We start from the raw sequence: 20,499 nt of genomic DNA on the forward strand, positions 1-20,499 counted from the left end.
CCTGCCTTAGTTGGAAGAAGATAACCTTTCGATGGAACTTATGAATTATGAGTGCATTATGTGACACAATTTTTTTCCTTTCTAATAACAAGTTATCTTCTTTGAATATACCTTACAATGTTCTCTTGGAGCAGTGATGAGCTTTTGGGCTAAATGGATGCAATCTAGAAAAATAGATGGTGGCCTTTCAGACTATATAGTCATCACTACTTCATTCACGCTATCATGAAACACCAGGGTATTTTCTCACAATTTCTATTAAACAAAACCTCTCATAATAAATCTGGAAAAAATTAACCAAAGGGACAAAAAGCCCATAGAAATGGCCCATGGGTAATAGAGGAAAGGGTGCACAATGTCTTCAAATGTTTTGGCTATTCTCCCAGAGCACCTCTTTGAAATTTTAATTTTTAATAAGGCAGGAGGGGAAAATCACAACATTCACTTATGTGAAATTGTATTTCATCGTATTCAACCAAAAGTTTAAGTAATGTTCAGTTTTCTGTCCCCATTCTGCCCACTTCTTTGTTCTGGCATTGGGCACTCAGCCTTTAGCATGCCAGTCTGTGCCATGAGCCCTGCATCTGAAAAAGTTGCACTGATCTATCCTAGAGAGTTCTTCTCTTTCTAAAATTGGGTTGCTCTGAACAACCAAAAGTGGAGCCAGTATAGAGGCATTGTTTGCACTTTAGCTCAACCTTTCAAAATGTTCCACCAGATTTACTGTGTAGAAATTCCACATCATTAGGCATTTATTATGAGGCCATCTCAATGTGCCACCCATCTCTCACAGGAGTTCAACATGAAACCCTAATGGCCAAGCAATTAAGTGGGAGAAGCTGATTGCCTGGATAGGCAAAGAGACCATCACATAAAAGCATGGTTCAGCTTACTTGTAGCTCAGGGTAACGGGAGTTAATTTGACAAATATTTATGCCATGATACTGAGCTACAGCCAGCTGATTTACAAACTTTTAAAGCAAAGATCCTGGATCCTCACTCAGGACATGAAAATAAAATAGGCATGGGGGCAGATTTAGAACATATTTCCAGAAATTACATTTCCCAACATATTCAAACTTCAATTTTTAGGAATGTGGTAATTTACCAAACTTTTCAAATATAATATACTGTATATACTCGAGTATAAGCCTAGTTTTTCAGCCCATTTTTGTGCTGAAAAATCCCCTCGGCTTATACTCGAGTCAGATTCCCTCTGAAAAAAAAAATGGTGTGGAGTCGCGGCCTCCGGCGGCAGCGACTCCCAACAGCCCCAGCTGGGAAGGGAAAGGCAAAAGCGCTTTGCCTTTCCCTTCCCGAGGCGGCAGGACTGGGGCGCGCGGCGGTAGTGACTCCTGACTCAGGGGGCCTCCGAGGGAGGGGAAGAGAGTGACTCCTGCCTCCGCTGTCATCATCATCTTCTTCTTTTGGGTTAGTGAATCAATTAAACCTTTCATGATAGTGAGATCGTTTCCCAAATTAATTATTTTTATTTTGAAATTTACCAGTAGCTGCTGCATTTCCCACCCTCGGCTTATACTCGAGTCAATAAGTTTTCCCAGTTTTTTGTGTAAAATTAGGTGCCTCGGCTTATATTCGGGTCGACTTATACTCGAGTATATACGGTAATTGTTTGCTGGTTGATTATTTACTTATGTATTTGACTTATGAATTGCTTGATTCTATCACAACTCTGAGCTTCCACTGCCTTGCCAAGATTTGTGTTTTATTCATATCTAGGAGTGTTTCTATCAAATGCTCAGAATATTCAAAAGACGTCAAAAAGACATAAAGTAATTAGAATAGTCACATTAGCAACAATAATATTAGACGGAGATATACATACTGATTTAACGTTCTATTTGAGATGCTAAAGTCAGACTCAGATTTTAAAAAAGGATAGGGAGAAGGGGTGGAAAGGACCAGAGTGGGTGGGTGTATTTTAATCCATTTCCAGCTGGTGCCATACCACCAAGCAACAGCCGCTGTTATTCGGATGCACATGTATGTTGTCGTACCTTTCTTTCTCAGCAAAGTCATTTTGCAACTTTTGTTCTTTTTCAAGAGCAATGTTCTCTGCTTGATTCTTCAGGGTCTGCTCATATTCCCGAATTTTTTCTTTAAGTGCTTTTATTGTCACCTCTTTTGGGATGGGGGATGGGGGAGAGAGAGAGAAAAAAAAAAGCCAACAGGAGAAAGAAAATGAGTAATAATCCACCACACCTGGTAATGCAGCAGAGTTCTCCCTGCCTTGCAGTACAGCAAGAGCAGCAGCAGCAGCAGCCTGGCTTAAAACTTTAGCTCTTCAACCCTGACACAAAATCAATGGCTATGAGTCCCTTTGGAGACTTTTATTCCCTAAATGCTAAATTGAACTTTAAATGTTTAAGGTTTGAGCAGGATCAATGGACTTTGTCAGGAAGCATAGCACACGCTTTTCTAATGCGAGTGCACGGAAAAATGAAACAGCAGCGATACCTTGTCATACCTTATCAATGACTCTAAATAGACTGGATTTTCAGCCATAAGCCACTACAGTTGTAAGTCGAGGCACCCACATGTCCAGACTCAGTTTTACTACATTTTTTTGTGGTGAATCACTGTGAGCCACTGTGAATCATTGTGAATCACTGTGGTCATTAACTGAATGCCACAGTCCTGCGAACCTATTCCTCCAAATGGGTGAGTTTTCTTTTTTTTTTGTTAGAATGGGTGCAAGAATGGTTGATGGGCACCTCACTCTGTGCCCTTTCTTTTCTAGGGGAAAATCCACCAGACCGAAGAGCAGACTTTCTTGTTCCTGGGCATCCATTATATTATTTCCTTTACTTTGCTTAGCTTTTATCAGCACGTGAACAAATCTTTATTTGGACAGGCAGTTACAAATCTACACTGTTCAAACCACTGCTTTTTTTAGCTAAACGTTGCTAATTATTATGTGTGATGGAAAGGATGTGGAATGTTAAAACACACACATAATTTATTGGGGAGGGGCTTCTCCCATTATTCCTGATGTTATAAAGCTGCATTCCTTGTGAGGGAAAAAAAAACGAATAAGGAATGAATGCTTTGAAATAAACTCTCTGTTCTTGATATCTGATTGAAGAATTAAAAGTTTAAAATTGTTATTCAACTTTGCAGTTGAATACTCTCAAGCCTGCAGGTACTAAAATAATTTGCCCACTGTCATAATGACCAGAATTGGATACTTTTTGGGCAATCCCAGGCCTACTGGGGAAATATTCTTTTCCTGGAACGAGTTTTTTTTTCTCATTGCTGGTTCAGGATATGGCTTACTGCAAAGGCACATATACTGTACATGTGTGCTCATCAGTTCTCCTTCAGCCTCCTCCTCCAACAAAACCTGGAGCAATTTGGGGAGATGAGTGCTTACTCCACGAGATAATGGCCTTTCCATGTATAGCAGACACCTTCAACAGTTTCCCATCCACTTAAATAAGTAACTTGCATTACTTCACTATCTGCATTCTGCCCTAGGGATAAACAAACTGTAACTACAGTGAAGGTTGCAAGAGGTAGCATCACAATATTCTGGAGAGAAATGGTGCATCACTTAGCTTTTGTTGTGAACAACACATATTTTGTACTTATCATAAGGTATAAATCAATGCACTGAGTTTGACTGAATATTGACTTCCAGAATATTAAAAAAGCAGAGCAGATGATCAGCTAATTTTTGTTTAAGTACAATTTAATTCTGACTATGAAACAGATTTAAACTGAGGTCATACTCTGAGTCTAAACTAAATGGGGGCTAAAGCATTACCAAACTTGAATTTCAACTTCACCCAATAACTAAGCCTGCTCCTATTTTCCTCCCCTCTGACAAACTCCTTTTTAGATGTTGCTTCTTGGTCATGATCCTTAAGAATTTTGGGTTTTAGTTGTTCTTTGCTAAATATTAACCTAATTAAAACTAGTTGACATTTAGAACTTTTAAGAACAATATGCTCTTGAAGTGGAGGAAAGCTTTGGGGCTTGCACCTAATTGGAAAGGGTCTTCCCTGGTGCACCTCAGCTTACCTTGATTCTTCACTTCCGTAAATTCTTTGTTGTATTCCTCAAGGGTTTCCCTAAGTTTCTGGTTCTCAGTTTCAATATCGTGCATGCGCTGGACTTTCAGCTGGAGCTGCTGCCCCAGATCTAGAGCTGAAACAGGATCTAAGGGAGAGAAAGGCAAAGTTGGAATTGATTTTATTTTCCATGAGAGCAAAGCTTACTGGTGAAGCTGCACTTGTTAAAAACCAATAGTAAGTGCTTTAGCAAACACAAACACGAGGCCAGGCACACGCACACAGAAATGCACACAAATGAAAACACAATTATGTGCATATGTTGTCAGACCACATTCCCTCCAGCAAAGCCAATCTTTTGAGATATATACTTTCGTAACAGGCTGTGCAGCCCTGCAGTACAGAAGCAGACAAATGGTTGCCCTTCAAACCTCAACTGGCTTGCCTCCAAATTCAGGGATTCTGGGAGCTGCAATTCAGCAATGCCTGGGAGGGCCACAGATACCTTAGTCCAATCTTAATGTGTAGTGCCTGAACATATTTTGTCTTCTTTTTGTCTTTTGGAAGTTGATAGGACTGCCGTTCTTCAACATTCATACTACTCCCAAGCTTCTTTAAGAAATAACGTTTCAGAGTAGAAAAGGAGAACTTTTAAGCTCTACAACGACAGCACTGATTTTCAGAGTGTAACAGCTATTTCCAAAATAGCTCTACTTATTTTAGTATTTTTGTATATTTTGAATGTGATTGAGGCTCTACCTCAACCTCATACAGCCTGCTCCCTTTACACAGAAAGCATGCAAGAAAAAGAATAAGAACTTTCCAGGCCTAATTTAACCATCTATAAAATTAATGAAGCTTTCTAATAAGAAATTAGAGATTTCTTTGGGGGAATCTCTTCCAATCTAGGCTGCTACCTGGAAAGTGACCTATACAACTTGTGAGTTCTCTAATGCTGATGGCAGCTAGTGAAGTTGATAATTTGCCACCGATCAACTTTCCTCAAATTATGCTCTAACGTGTAGCCATCCCAGATAAAATAGGTAATGATCAGAATTCTGCTAGAGGGAAATTTTCTGGAAACATGAATGGTTGTGAGAGGGCCTTGTGAAATAAGATTTAATAGAATACACCGAGGTAGATACAAACTGGCCTCTATTTTCTATGCACGGACTGCTTCAAAGTACACAGCCATCTGTACACGATGGAGATCTCCAGTGATTACCAGACTCTCAGAAGAAGTACAGATAGTCCTTGACTTACTGTATGACCTCAACTGAGCTCCAAATTTCTGTTGCTAAGCGAGATACTTATTAAGTACGCTTTGCCCCATTTTTACAACCTTTCTTGCCACATGTCTATGGCAGTGGTGGGATTCAAATATTGTTGTCACCGGTTCAGTGGGCGTGACTTGGTGGGCGTGCTTTGCTCACGTCCACACACTTTGCACGTGCATGCCAAATGCGCACTTTGCACAGGTGCAGAGGCATTTGCGCAGGCACAGAGGCATTTTAACTCGCCTCCTGCAAGCTGCACCACCCCGGTTGCTTCAGTAGCTGCCGCACGGTGCTATTCTGTGCCACGCAAAGCAGCTGCGCTTCAAATTCAGCAGATAACGGTGAGTATGGGAGCCTGGGCGGGCGGACAGGCGGACCCAACAGCAGAGTGGTGGAGAGAACCGGTTCGGTCTCCGCTGCTCATCACTCCTACTGGCTCTCCAGAACCGGGCAGAACTGGTCGAATCCCACCACTGGTCTATGGAGATTCTCAGTCAACCATGTCATGGTTGTCCCAAAGGCGCTTTTTCAAGAGGCAACTGGACTTTCTTGTATTTCTTTGAAGACATTTTGCTTCTCACTGAGAAGCTTCTTCGACTTTGACTGCATTCCACGGGGAATGGAAGGATTTGTACTCCTTCCAGACAGCTGGTTAGTTGCATTCTTTTAGTGGGTCATTAAGGTCACCTGGAGGTTTATCTGTGTCCATCACTGAGTGGTGCAAATTGATGTTTTGCCAATTTTGATGATAGCTGGTTTGAAAGAGGGGTTAAAGAGGCCACCTATGTCAATATTGAACAGCTCTCTCTCAACAGACGAGGAGGGATACAACATTCATCTATCTCCAATTTACAACACAGTCCTTTCAAGAGTTCCAAGAAGGCTCCACACCAATTTGCACCACTGAGGTGACCCTGATGACACAGATAAACTTCCAGGTGACCTTAACGACCCGCTAAAAGAATGCAAATGACCAGTAGTCTGCAAGGAGTATAAATCAGAGGTGGTATTCAGCAGGTTCTGACCAGTTCTGGAGAACCGGTAGCAGAAATTTTGAGTAGTTCGGAGAATCGGCAAATCCCACCTCTGACTGGAGATTTTACAGTATCCTTCCCCTGCCATGCCCACCAAGCCACGCTGACAGAACTGGTATTAAAAATTTTTTGAATCCCACCACTGGGATAAATCCTTCCATCCCCCCCATCCAGTCAGAGCTGAAGAAGCTTCTTGGATGAGAAAGCAAAACGTCTTTAAAGAAAAACCAGAAAGTCTAGTTGCTTCTTGAAGAAACACCTTTGGGACTTTCTTGCCACCATTATTAAATGAATCACTGCAGTTGTTAAGTTAGTAGTATGACTGTTAAGTGAATCTGGCTTTCCCCATTGCCTTTGCTTGTCAGAAAGATGCAAAAGGTGATCACACAACCCCAGGACTCTACAACTGTCATAAATACATGCCAGTTGCCAAGCCTCTGAATTTTGATTGAATGACCACGGGGATGTTGCAACGGCCATTAAGTGTGTGAAAAAACGGTTATGTCACTTTTTTCAGTGCCATTGTAACTTCGAACAGTCACTAAACAAATGGTTGTTAAGCTGAGGACTACCTGTACATCTAAACAGTCTAAAGCTGTGAAGTATCCCTAAAGGAGCTCCACGATGCACCTGCCACATAAAGCTACAGAACATTTAACAGAGATGCTGAGTTGGTTATGAGATTGCCAATCAGCGCAGGAAAATCCTGGTATCCAAGGAGGTCTCATAAAACAAGACCTGCGTACATTGCTGCAGTTGGGCGCCAGCATCACTTGTGAAATGGCTAGGAAGATTTAGTCTCCCACCAAGGAATTTTAAACACACTGATCTTGGTGGATCAACAACAGTACATATTAGGGAGCTCACTTAATTTGCAGCTGCCACAATCATTAATTTTACAGACCACCCTCAGTTGTGGAAACACATAATAAGCCCATTGTACCTCTCTTAACACAGTAAACGCAAGCCTGGGCACTTTGTAACATGTCAGTCCAGTGCCAGAGTTTACAGAAGAACAGCTCTGAGTTATGTTGAGGGAAGAAAGGAAGGGTGTGCTGCATTGTGTTACTCTGCTCACACCAAGGGCTTCCTACATTATTGCCTCCATGATGCAAGGCCAAAAAAAAAAAAAAAAAAGCAGATCTGCTTATTGTTTGTCCTTGTAGCACATGCATAGTTTATAACTACACTGCTTTTTCATTTGTGGTTTTTAGGCTAGGCTTGCAGTCTTCCGCCTCCCCTCTTCATTATTAGCACTATTAAAATATTAATCTTACATTAGATTTAATTTTTTAAGACACAGTTTAACTCAGGGAGAATTTGGAAAGCAATTAAAAAGTGGCAAATTGGGGAGGTAGAGCCTCTAAATTAGAGACTTTCTAGTACCATATAACTCTAGAGATATGGCTGGTTAAAATAGATCAGCTCCTGTCAAGCTAGCGTAAGCCCGAAATCAGAAACACCTGGAACAAGACAGGGAAAGATGTTTTCCAAATCGATGTTCCTATTATCCAAGTTAGAGGCATGAATGCTATAGGTGTCAAACTGGCAGCCTGAGGGCCACATGCATCACACACAGGCCACGCCCACCCCAGCTCTGCGAAGGGGGGAAACGTTGCGATACATCATGTGATGGCAATGTGACGCCGCGAGTTTGACACCTGTGCTCAAGGAAGTACAGATAAGGAAAGTTTGATGATATTCAGGGAAAGACAGAATCCTGATATTAAGCAACCAGAATACTGAGCAAAGATTTACTCTACTCATGTGAGCTTAGAATTAGCACGATTGGACAGATGGAGTCAGAAGTATGCAGACTTTGGTCCTCTTTCAGAACTTAAACCCTTCCTATGTCTGTTCAGCAGTATCCCATAGTTTACAGTTTAGCATTACAAATGGCCTTTGACCTATAACAGTTTGTTTAGTGACCATTGAAAGTTACAAAGCACTAAAAAAAAGTGACTTATGACAGTTTTTTTTACACTTATGGCCATTGCAGCATCCCAATGGTCACAGGATAAAAAAACCAGAACCTGCCTTCTCTTTATGTTGTGGAGCTATTTCAATGTTAGCTCCCGCATCGTATTTGGATCTGCTTTTAAATGGTGAAAAGCAAGATAGAAATCCAATTAATTATGTCTCTCTGTGCTCATAATAATCATCCGATACTTGTTTCACGCCTGTTTAGATTCGGACAGACTTGTAGTGCTCTACCAGAGGATGGGATAGGGATAGCCAGCTTAATTCTGGGGACTGTTTGACAGCTTCTGATGTAACTGGACAGGCACTTGTCAGTAATGCTTTAATTCAGATTCCTGAAGTAAGTGGTAGTTTGAACCTCTTCCCACTCTAAATTTCCTCTTATCTTTCCAGACAGGCATTCTGATCTGAGAATGAGAAGCACATTATTTCTGGTGACTCAGCTCCTTTCTAAAAGTTTGTTTGCAGAAATGTGTTGGGAGAATTCTGCTTGTGCCTCAGCCTCCATGCCACTAGGTCCTCCAAGACTCTTATGGTGTTGCTCGAGCATTGATCATTTGCACAAAACGGTCAGGCGAGGCTGTGACATGTTCCCAAACTCAGGAAAGCCTAATCTTAGACTATATGTCTATCCTTCCATTCCCCACCATCCAGTCGGAGCTAAAGAAGCTTCTTGGATGAGAAGCGAAACATCTTCAAAGAAAAACCAGAAAGTCCAGTTGCCTCTTGAAAAAAGCACCTTTGGGACAACCTCAGACTATGTTATCAAGTAAACTGGAGAGTTGAGAGATGACGATTAGGACAAAACTCAAGGGCCAAACCTGCATCTTTTTTAAAATAAGATTTATTTCTTTGCTTAAAGTAATGTAAGAAAGAGGATTTGCCTCTCATTTGTGTTGTAGCTATGCATCCCTGCATCAAAACAACAATCCAACCTTGAGAAAACAACAGTACTACTGGTGGGTTCTCAGAGCAATATAAGCCTGAGATGGCAAAAACAAGCCGGGAACCTTGAAATACCTTAACTACTAACAAACAGGTAATGGTGCAAAATATTAGATCACAATCAATCTTCTCACCTTTGAAGTATTACAACTTTATTTTAGCATTTTTATCAATGGATGGTTGATCAATCTATGGAAGGAGGGATTAATATGATCAAGATGGCTGTTCTTGAAACATTCTCAAAAATCATCATTCAGGCATATCTAATCCTGTTAATAACCCATGCAAACTTCCCTGAATTTTGATAAACAGTGTTCTAAAAGGTATTCCAAAATATAGATATTGTCCAAGACATGTGCTTATTTCTTTAGGCATACTGGAAGAACAGTTGTGGGAATGCCAAGAAGTTAATTACATCTCTTCATATCATTCATTTAACTTTATGGTTGCCATTTATGTACAGTGAAGCATTTCCAAACCAAAACTGAACACCAGGAAGAGATACAGAGGCAAGAGCTTGCATTCAATTCAATTACTATTGACCAAATAAATAGAGCAAATATAGGAACTAAGATGCAGTAGCGAAGATGCACACATACTGTGTGCCTGATGCAGATCCAGTATATTCATTTGAAAGGTTCACACAGTATATAAATCAGCAGGACTTTCCTAGTCTACAATTAACCACGAATTTCTATCAACCACCAGCTCCCTCCCTCCGACACCCTTCCAACAACTACATTATAAAATGAAAAATGACTAAACCTTTAGTCAATAAATTTTCAAATCCCTGGAAAGCATTATATCGTAAGTAAAAATGTTGGCACTCTCATAATTATTCATCAGGATATGTATATTTAATTTAACTCTATTAAAGGTTAATGTCAAAGAAGCAAAACAGTCACAGAATAAAGTATGAGCAGAATGTTAAAACCATCTCCTCGTATTAAGCTCCAAACTTTGCTTAAGCTGAGATGAATGATTAAAATGTCAGCAGCTTTGAATATTGTTTTGGGATATGTTAAAGAGGCTGCGCTGAACCAGACTTCTCCACTTTAATTTGTACAGTTTCTCTTAAAGAAAACTTAATTAAGTACAGTTATAATGACTATGGCATGATTTCATTTCCATGCTAGCCTGATGATTCTGATGCTTCAAGACTCAAAAGGGAAGAAATATTGAAGAACAGATATGGGGGTGTCTAAAATTATGTATAAAAATGTGCAGTTATATAAGCATTGCTGTGCTAATTGAGTAAATGCAAACAACCCAAGTTAGAATAATGACTTTTCTCTATAACATTGGAACCTAAATGTACCAATGCTCATAGAGAATGTTTTAAAGTTATGAGCCAGTGGTGGCTAACCTTTAGGGGCTCCTGTGCCGAAAATTGCGCTCACATGCCAGCACCCAGAAGGCAATGCATGCACCCCTGCACGCCCCCTGCACATGCGAGTGTGACCCCCTCCATACCTCCCCTTACCTGCACTGCGCACCTTCCAGCTGATTTTTGGCCTCCCAGAGGCTCGAGGGAGGCCGAAAAATCAGGCCATTTTGTCACTTCTGGTATTTCTGGAAATACAGGAAGTGATGAAACGGGCCTGTTTTTTGGCTTCCAGAGGCTGCAGAGGCTTCCCTCGAGCCACTGGGAGGGCGAAAGAAGCCTCAAATGGGTTGAAAATCAACTGGGAGGCGTGCGCATATGTAGTGCAGGTTATGTTTGGCTGGGGTTTGCGTGTGCGCACAAATGGCTCTGCGTGCCACCGGTGGCACCAGTGCCATAGGTTCGCCATCACAGTTATAAGCCATTATAAAAATGCATACATTACAACTTTTAAAAGTTGCTCTGCAACAATTACATAAAAATCAGAGGCTTTTCCTATTGCCATTTATATGTGCCAGGGGGAGGAACTGAGAGAGAAAAGGAATATCCCATTTTTACTCAGGGATACTACACATAAAAAAACTTGGGGGATTAAACTTGCAATATAGGTACTGTTGTGAAGAATACGGTTCTGATACGGGCAAGAGAGCCTGCCTATCTCCAATAATCCTTGCTTGTCCTAAACAATTGGGCACAGTGGGCATGCTCCAGATCCCTTTCATTAAATATTTCATCTTTTGAGATCCAGTCTTTTTGTCCTAGTGCCTGCCTTCTGGAACAGCTTCCTTCCAGTGATTCTTACAACTCCTATCTTAAGGATGGCCAAGAAGTATTTGAAAACCTGGCTATTCTCTCAGGCTTTGACTTAGGATACATATTGAGCCCTTAAAAGGTCTTATTTGCTTATGGCATGGTCTTCTCCAAATGCATTTTTTCTTATTTTTTGCTTTATTGGTTCCCTACTTTTTAATGTTGTACGGCTGCCCAGAGTGTTAGGCATTAGGGCAGTCTCGAAATTTAATTCACAACTTCAACAACAATAGTAATATTTCCTAATTATTCCTCTTCTAGTGTGATGAAGGATGTGAGAGTGAATACCAAGCTGAATTACAAATTGGAGAGATCTACATAATGTATTATATTTCACATGTTAACAAAATGTATTAATTAGTTTTAATTATTTATGTTTTAATTGTATATGTATAGACATATTTTTATGACTGCAAATAACCATAAGGTAAGGTGAGCAGCCAATACATTTTATAAATGAATGAATGAATATGCAAATAGTAACCTCAAGTAGTCCTGGACTTATGACTGGTCACTTAGTGACCATTCAAAATTACGATGGTACCTTATAACCATGATTCTAGGTTCTGAGAGCTGCCAATAAATAAAATTGGGTCAGTTATATGGGTGATGAACATATGATCATCATAACATATTACACTTAGAATAACTTTATTGTCACTTTGAATGTACACTAATCGGCATACATTAAAATGAAATTTTGTTGCACACAGCTTTTTCCATCTGATGGGAATTCTACATCCATCACAGTCATAAGTCTGCTGTGGTGGCACAATGGCTAGAATGCAGTTTGGCCAGCTAACTCTGCCCACTGCCAGAAATTCGAACCTTACTGGCTCAAGGTTGACTCAGCCTTCCATCCTTCCGAGGTCGATAAAATGAGGACCCGGATTGTTGGGTACTCTGTAAACTGCTTAGAGAAGGCTGTAAAGCACTGTAAAGTGGTATGTCAGTCTCAGTGCTATAAGTTGAGGACTACCTGTATTTAAACACATCACTCTTACTTGGAGCCTGAGCACAACATGAGCAACTAACTTAGGAACTCTCAAACCCAAAAGTATATGCCGAATAAGCATCTGTTAAAACTTAGGCTGAGTCATCTGACATGCCCTGCTGTTCTCATGGAGGTGATCAGACCAAGAGCATTTGGGGTGGGGGTGTGTGTTACAACCTTTAGACAAACTAGGGAAATCCCTGACTATATAAAATTAGCACATCACAGAAAAGCCTATTTTCTATGTGCAGGGGCTTTTTCACCTGTTTTCCCCAAGTGTGGAAATGCCTTTTACCACATTAACTAACATTTGCCACCCAGACAGAGCATTACCATCTCACTGAAAACAAAACCTGGAGGGACTGTCATGCATATTAAGCAGATTTTTTGGGTGGGTGCCTCAAAGGTGGGCCATCCTGATCTAGTCCCAACATTCTATCTATGGTGTTGAATGAGTTCCTTTCATTTATTTCGAACACCAAATTTGGCACTGAATCTGGTACAGTTAATCAGGGTTCTTACGTTTTAACAAGCCAAAAGTTCCAATAAGCACAATTAGCTCAATCGCTTTGCCAAAGGCTGAGCCTCCTGAAACATCTCTTCAACTTGGGCTTTAGAATATAGCAGTCCTGAAGTTCGGCGCCAAGGTACGTAACAGCACATTCCCTTTCTGTGCCTGGAAATGGGAGGCTTTGGTATCTCAGAGGATGGATAAATGGGTACCCTCAGGCAGCATCGTAAGAGAAATAATTATAATTGCAATTATAAGTTATTTAGACAATAGGGGAAAATAGACCATTGAGAGGGGGAAGGGCACTGATAATTTTTTTTAAATAAATAAATAAATGAATGTATGTTCTTTTCTTCACTGTTACAAGAAAGGTTAATGTTTATTATATATATATATATTGAAATAATTGAAATGAACTGTAAGGATGTTATAAAATGAGATTAATGTTAGTGACCAGGACTAGCCAAATGGATTAATTGTTTTATTTTTACTATTTTTCTTTTGGTATTATAAGTAAAACCCTGTGGAAGTAAAAGGGGAAAATATATTGCGGAATCTGACTGAAAAGTACAATGTTATATAGTTCTTTTTTAGGGAATTATTATTATAACTAATTAAAATAAATGTATATTGGGAATTAAGATGTGGGAAATAAGGTATAGTAAAACCACTGAGGTGACACTCCCAAATTAGTAAAAGGGGAGGGGAAATCCGTGTTTTATTTTGTGTGTAAAAGCTTGTATAAATCTAGAATCTATGGAAAGAATACGCGATGGAATTGCAAACCTGACAGGTAAAAGAATTAAAAGTTAACAAGTATGAAGATATGGGAATTATTAGTGACTTAAATGAGAAAAGAGTATTATGGAAAATGTCATGTTTTAAAAGAAACGTTAATGTTTAAGAAATATTTGAAATAAGTTGAAATGAATTGAGGATATTTAAAATGAAAGTAATATTAGTGAACAGGATTAATTTGTTTGCCCCTTTTCTTACATAAAAGTTGGAGAATTAAGTTAAAAATGGATAAGATAGGAAGCTGCATGTAGAAAATGAATAGATAATTATTGTCATATTTACATGTAAAAGCGGTGATCCGGAATTATGTCGTACACCGAAAATAGCTTTTTTATTTCTATTTGTTTTGGAAAAATTGAATAAAACTTGTTTTTTTAAAAAAGTAAGAGAAATAATTGGAACAGAACCAAATTGCACACAAAAACAGCAAATTAAGTGGTTTGCTCCCCTGGAGAGAAGGTGTTGGGATTCTGTACCATGCAAGGCATATACAGAAAGAGGAGAAGACCAAAGAACATGAGGCAGACCCAGAAGAAGTTGGAGAGACAATATCAAAGGCACAACAGCAACAGCATCAAATAACAATGGTGGAGGCTGCCAGAAATACAAGAACCAGAACTTTCTATCTTCCTCGACAGAGGAAGAGGAAGAAGAAGAAGAAAGGAAGAAGAGGCATTTTAAAGTCCATACATCTTCAAGTTGCCATGTTTGAAAACACTGTTCCAGTAAAAGCATTCAGGGATGCCCACAACAAAACATTACTCTCCAGAAAGCAGTTCCATTTCCAAATGCTGCTGGCTGAACAGATAACCAAGGAAACCAATAAGTCAGACAGGAGACATTCCCTGAATTTTCCTGTCAGTCCTTACATTTGTTTTAATTGTTTGTTGTTATGTAAATTTATTAAATAAATAAAAGTGGTTTTGTAGACTGTTTGATAACCCTCCTTCAAATAATTGATTGCTGGGTTTTACAATTGTACATGGGGTTTTTATGTCCTACTTCTTTTTCATTGAAATGTATCATCTTCATAAACTGCTTTGAACTCTGCAAGGAAACACAGGTCATCAATCCCCACCCCCAAATTAAAATGTGAGATTTACCATTTTATGTTACTTAGCGTAGGGCTGAAGCATGCCCATCAATTTTAATCTAAGAACACAACCCAGTGTGCAAAAAAGTTTACAAAATTGGCAAAAGCTGGTTTGGGACTTCATCTATAGCAGGGGTCTCCAACCTTAGCAACTTTAAGACTTGTGGACTTCAACTCCCAGAATTCCTCAGCCAGCAAAGCTGGCTGAGGAATTCTGGGAGTTGAAGTCCACAAGTCTTAAAGTTGCCAAGGTTGGAGACCCCCGATCTATAGTCTTGCAACATGCCTAAAATTAGCCTTTCCCTGGCCTAAAATCTTTCAGCTGCATTAAGAGCTGCAGCTCCCAGAATGTCTATATAGAGTTGGGTTCCTGGGACTTCTGGAAGCAGCCCGCCGTGCATCTGGAGGGCATTAGACTGGAGAAGGGTGTAACATACTGTATATCAATGCCGTAAACTATTAAAAAGAAAACAGAGCTTAGCTCTCTCCTGCTCCTTCCCTGGCCTGTGCTGTTAGGTGAAGTGTTCAATGTGCCCCTGGTGAGTCGTGCTTCCTCAATGACGTCACGCGCCCACGTGGACCCTTTGAACTGGGGCTCTTTAGGCGAATGTAATCATATGATTACATAATTAACCCAGCTGTCTCATTAAGAAAATCAACTGAAATTCAGGACATAATTAGTCATACAGCAATTAACATGCTGATGAGCAAAAATGATGACAATCCCTCAGGATGGGGAGGATGCTGGGACCACCCATGTCATGGCCAAAAAAAAAAGAGAGCAATCCTATTCCAGCAATAAAAAGAGATCTGGGTAAAAAACATTTGCTCAGTTAATCTAACAGGAGGAAGAAAAGCCCAGCCCAAGCAGGCATGGTCCATACATTAATAAGACGCCCCTCCCAGTTAGATTGCTGTTCACAAAACAACAACAACAACAACAACAACAAAAACCATTAAAACATGCTGGGGAGACTGGAAGACCAATTCTGAATCCAAAACTCCAGTCCACATTTTCCAGCTGAGCCAACAGTATTCAAAAGCAAGAATGAGCTGCACACAATGGTGATATATCAGGGGTGGGGGGAAACAGAGGGAGGTGACAACAAGTAGAACCTGTGTGTGTTTGTGTGTGTGTGAGGGGGGGGAGGGAGGGAGGGAGGGGAAGGAAGGAAGGAAGGAAGGAAGGGAAGAAGGAAGGAAGGAAGGAAGGAAGGAAGGAAGGAAGGAAGGAAGGAAGGAAGGAAGGAAGGAAGGAAGGAAGGAAGGAAGGAAGGAAGGAAGGAAGGAAGATCAATTCCAGAAAGGGAGAAAAGTGGACACCTAAGTACAGCACTCATTGGAACAGTAGAAATAAGCAGGTCTTGACTGAAGGAGCTGGTTTGTGGCAAGAAGAACCTGTTTCTTCTAAGTTTAGAAGTTAGAGCATCTGCCCAGCATTGCCTCCTCTCATTGCTAATAGCTCTGTAGGTTTTTCTGCAAGCAGTGTAGAAATCTTCCTATCATCAGTAACCCAAACCTGGTCATTCCAGGGAGTGAATATGAGGATTTCTACACACAAAGTGTGCCTGTATTACCCAGAGCCCCCTAGATATTGGTGGACAGTTATATAATTGAAGGACTTTCTGTTCTAAATAAGGACCTGCAGGCAGACAGGTAAGCATGTCATAGAGGAGGGTTTCATTGCCTGATCCACCCATTGCTTTATGGGAAATAATAATCTCTTCTTTCGATGTTCGAAATTGCACCATCAATATATAGCTGTGCTGCCTGGTTTCTGAGAACATGGCTCCGGTCTACTAACGGGAAGGAGACAGGAATCAATCACAATGGAAAATGCTTGAGTAAAGCCAGAAACATCTATAATAACTATGTAAAGAATTCCAATGGCTCAAACAATTATTCCTGCTGCCCTCCTCACTGACACTTGTTTATCTGTCCTATAAACCCCAATCACTTCCCTCCCTGTTCCTGGGAGCTGAGGAAGTCCAAGTTCAGAGAAACAGACCAAATGCTGGAGTATCTTATCATATTCTCCTGAAATCCAAAGCTGGGAGGGGAGGTAAGTGGGTCAGAGTGATAGAGTAAGCGGCCAAATTTAAGATGTTATTTTTCCCTTCCCCCCCCCCTCCCTGTTTGCATATAATGGTGCAGCATTCCCAAAACTGCAAGGGGAAAAAAACATACTTGATTGTTCTCATTTCAGTACAACAGCTGGAGTACAGCAGGTGAGAGCATTCCAAGGAGGTTTCTAGAAGGCCACACCACTTTATTGCCTTGGGCTGGGATAGCATCCCCCCCCCCCCCACACACACATTGGCTGATTGGATATTTTGGTATTCCAAGCACGCCACTTGCTTTCTGGACTCTAGCAAGTAGTCTATCTTCCTGTGCCGCTGATGGAGTGAACTGGAAAATAAAGGACTGGAGGAGTTTGTTCGGTAGAACCAGAAAGTTGCTTAAAATGTATTTATTTCCTATGGATTTTCATTAAAGCGGAGCTGCTTTTTCTGGGCTTGTTTAAAAACAAACACTCCCCTCCCATTTGTACAGAATCCTTGAAAGTTCCAATATCTACACATAAACTGTGGGTCTGCAAATACCGCTATGCCAATCCACAACCAACAGAACTGTATTAGTTTCGCCTGCCTGCAACGCATGCTATAGATGCACACGGCTCCAATACAACAAGGCTGGCAATCTCTATTTATCTTGCTAAATTCCAATTTGCCAAATGGTAACTCATTCATCTCCTGGGGTTGGATGGGAGTGCGGAGAGGGTTGGGGGGGGAATGTCGAATGGTAAAACAAAAGGACTTCATTATAGGCCCCTGTAACACTGACAACAGTCAGACAGACCGTTATGAAACATGAGCAGAACCACAGAGGCAATTAATATTTTATACAGCTGGTAATGGCTTCCGAAGGGCTGGCTCTAAAAATAATTCATTCTCTGCGCTTCAAATCCTTTCAGAGAGGTTGTATCTGCTTTTCCAAAACCAGGTCTTCAAGCAAAAAGTGGCTCAGCGCCCGCTTTCTTTCGAGAAATCTCTCTCCCACACAAGAACTAAGGAGGGGCATGAGGCTGGAGAAGGAAGAGCTGGGGGAAAAGAGTATCGGAAGGTAGCCCTTTCAAATGCACAAATCAGCAGCACTAAGAGGCAGAGAGGAGGTCTTAAATGACCCTTTATTCTGCCTTTGGGGATTCTCAACAATATCCATAACAATGATGTGTGTGTGTGTGTGTGTGTGTGTGTGTGTGTGTGTGCGCGTGTACACACACACACATAAAGAGGGAGAGAGAGAGAGAGAGAGAGAGAGAGAGAGAGAGAGAGAGAGAGAGAGAGATGGGGGTGGGGGAGAATGAAAATGCCAGAGATAAGCAAAGGAATGCTTTACCAGGGCATTCTCAGGGATGATGCACAGCGGAGGATAGAGTTACACCTAGGACACCAGTTTTGGCCAATTGACAATTGTTCTGCATTATTTACTTTACCCAACCATCCTGAGGAACGGAGAGGCAGGCATGGAAATTCGTAAACACTATCATAATAAGCTCTTATGCACCGCAGACCAAGTAGCCTAATTATATTCTGGCTTCTGAATATTCAAATGCACCCTGATGTAATTGATACATTAATTATTTCCAAGCAAATTAATGAATCCACATTGCCCGGAAAACCTTTTGCGAACAAGGTGCATTTTCATCGTTTGGCAGTGCCAGATTAGAGAGGGAAGATTATTCCTGACAGGAATTGCCAAATTCAAAGCTCTGCCAGGCTCATGGAGGTGAAGAATTAGAAGATGTTCTGGGCATTCTCTGCTGGCAGCCTTGGAGATTAAATGTTATCTAACCCATAATGAGTGCAATGCCAAACTCTTAGGTTGGTATAAATTTTTCCTGAATTCCATGGGAAGGTTTCAGAACCTCTATCCTTTTTTGACCTTATCCTCACCAGAGTATTGATAGTAAAGGTGAAGTGTTACTGTTTTTCCGAGATGTCTTTTCTCTCTCTCTCTCTCTGCTCAATTGGGTTTAATTCTCAGAGACTGCCTGGAGAAGTCCCTGCAGGGTTTCTTGCAACTTTTTTTCAGGGCTAGTTTGCCATTGTCACCCTCTAGGCCTAAGAGAAAGTGACTGGCCCAAGGACACCCAGCTGGCTTTGTGCCAAAGACGGGATGACCCGTTTACAGTCTTAGGCCTTAAAAACCACTACATCAAACTGGCTCCACGGCATCAAATTTTCCAGCCATGAATGAAAAGAATACAAACTACACCGATTCTTTCCAGGGAGATCAGAATCGCAGCTCTACATTTTCTAACATTCTAATTTTGTTTTGTTTTCTCTCAACCTTGTATCTGCTCCTTAGGGCTGTTACTACCACCAAAACAGATCTTCTTTCTGGGGTAGAAGCTAGTAAAGAACCCTTATTTGACAGTAGAAATTTTCTAAAACAGGAATGCTGTTACACTTTAAGTTAGTAAACTCTTTGGTTACAAATGCTGCTTGGAACTGATAGTTTGATGTAAAGGATGTTCAGAACCATGCCTGCCTACAGTGATGGCTAACCTTTTCAGCTTGGTGTGTCAAAAATCGGAAAAAAGTGTAGCCTTCCTCGGGTCGTGTGTCACTTCAAGAAATATCAATAATTTGGTTTATGACGGACTGGGCTGGGGTGATCACACAGGGCTGTGAAACTCGTCTCCCTGGTCTCAGGGCTGCAGGTGCAGGATGTGGGGATCGGAAGGCCACCTTACAGGGCTGTGAACCTCATGGATCTCCTTTCCTCCTGTAGCGTTCCTGAGGTAATGAAACTGACAAACCTCAGTTTATGGCGGTTAAAACTGGTTCTCTGCTGCAAAGATCTTGCGGCAGCGGTGACACCACGCCTCCACGCAACAAGCAGGGAGCAGGGATTGGAGCAGAGCACAGGCAGCCTCTAAATGTGCAGGTTTTCCCCACACCAACAGGCGTGTCAGTCAAAATGCCTCGGCGTGTCACGAGTGACACGCGTGTCATAGGTTAGCCATTACTGCCTGCCCAAAACCCAGAAAGAGGCCTGGTACTAAACTGAATCCATCATGAAATATTATCATAGGTTTACAAGCAAATTAAATCAGGTGCTCAATTTCTATATTATTTAGAACTGAACAAAGGCAACTGAAAATGCAGAATAACATAGCTGGAAGGGACCCTGGAGGTTTTCTAGGTCTTCTTGCTAAAGCAGGAAACCCTATATTATTTTAGACAAAGAGTTGTCCAATCTCTTCTTAAAACCTTCAGTGTTGGAGCGCCCACAACTTCTGCAGCATAAACTAAATTTACTTTCTATGTATATTGTCAAATAGATATTTCTCAACGGCCACCTTTTTATCCTTGCAATGATGGCATTGTCAGAAAATAATAGCTCAAGGGGACAAGGAAGAAAAAAAATTGGAACGACAATAACAAAAGAAAACTCAGATTGGGGATGAATAGAAACAGCAAATAAGCTAAAAATACTTCAAAGCTGAAACCGGAGCTCTGGCCTCATGATTTACTAACATTTATCATGCAAGTACTTAACAGGACACAAGTGGATTGTTAAGGCGTCCAAAGTCTTAAAACCAGAGACCTGGGTAGCCTTATCTGGACCCC

At 40.9% G+C, this 20,499-nt stretch overlaps 1 protein-coding gene across 6 annotated transcripts in view; it reads right to left on the bottom strand.

Moving 5' to 3' along the window:
* CUX1 (cut like homeobox 1) overlaps positions 1 to 20,499 on the bottom strand; it is a 347,690-nt gene that overhangs the window by 162,717 nt on the left and 164,474 nt on the right. For all 6 annotated transcript variants that reach the window (XM_087957662.1, XM_087957650.1, XM_087957634.1 and 3 more), the window contains 2 exons: positions 4,045 to 4,182; positions 2,019 to 2,142 (listed from right to left, as the gene is read on the bottom strand). In XM_087957662.1, coding sequence (XP_087813788.1) covers positions 2,019 to 2,142; positions 4,045 to 4,182 — 262 coding nt within the window. The remainder of the gene's footprint in view (positions 1 to 2,018; positions 2,143 to 4,044; positions 4,183 to 20,499) is intronic.

The sequence above is a fragment of the Notechis scutatus genome, chromosome 1 (genome assembly GCF_049901735.1).
Source record: "Notechis scutatus isolate UNSWTSFEM ecotype Mainland chromosome 1, rNotScu1.2, whole genome shotgun sequence".
NCBI lineage: Eukaryota > Metazoa > Chordata > Lepidosauria > Squamata > Elapidae > Notechis > Notechis scutatus.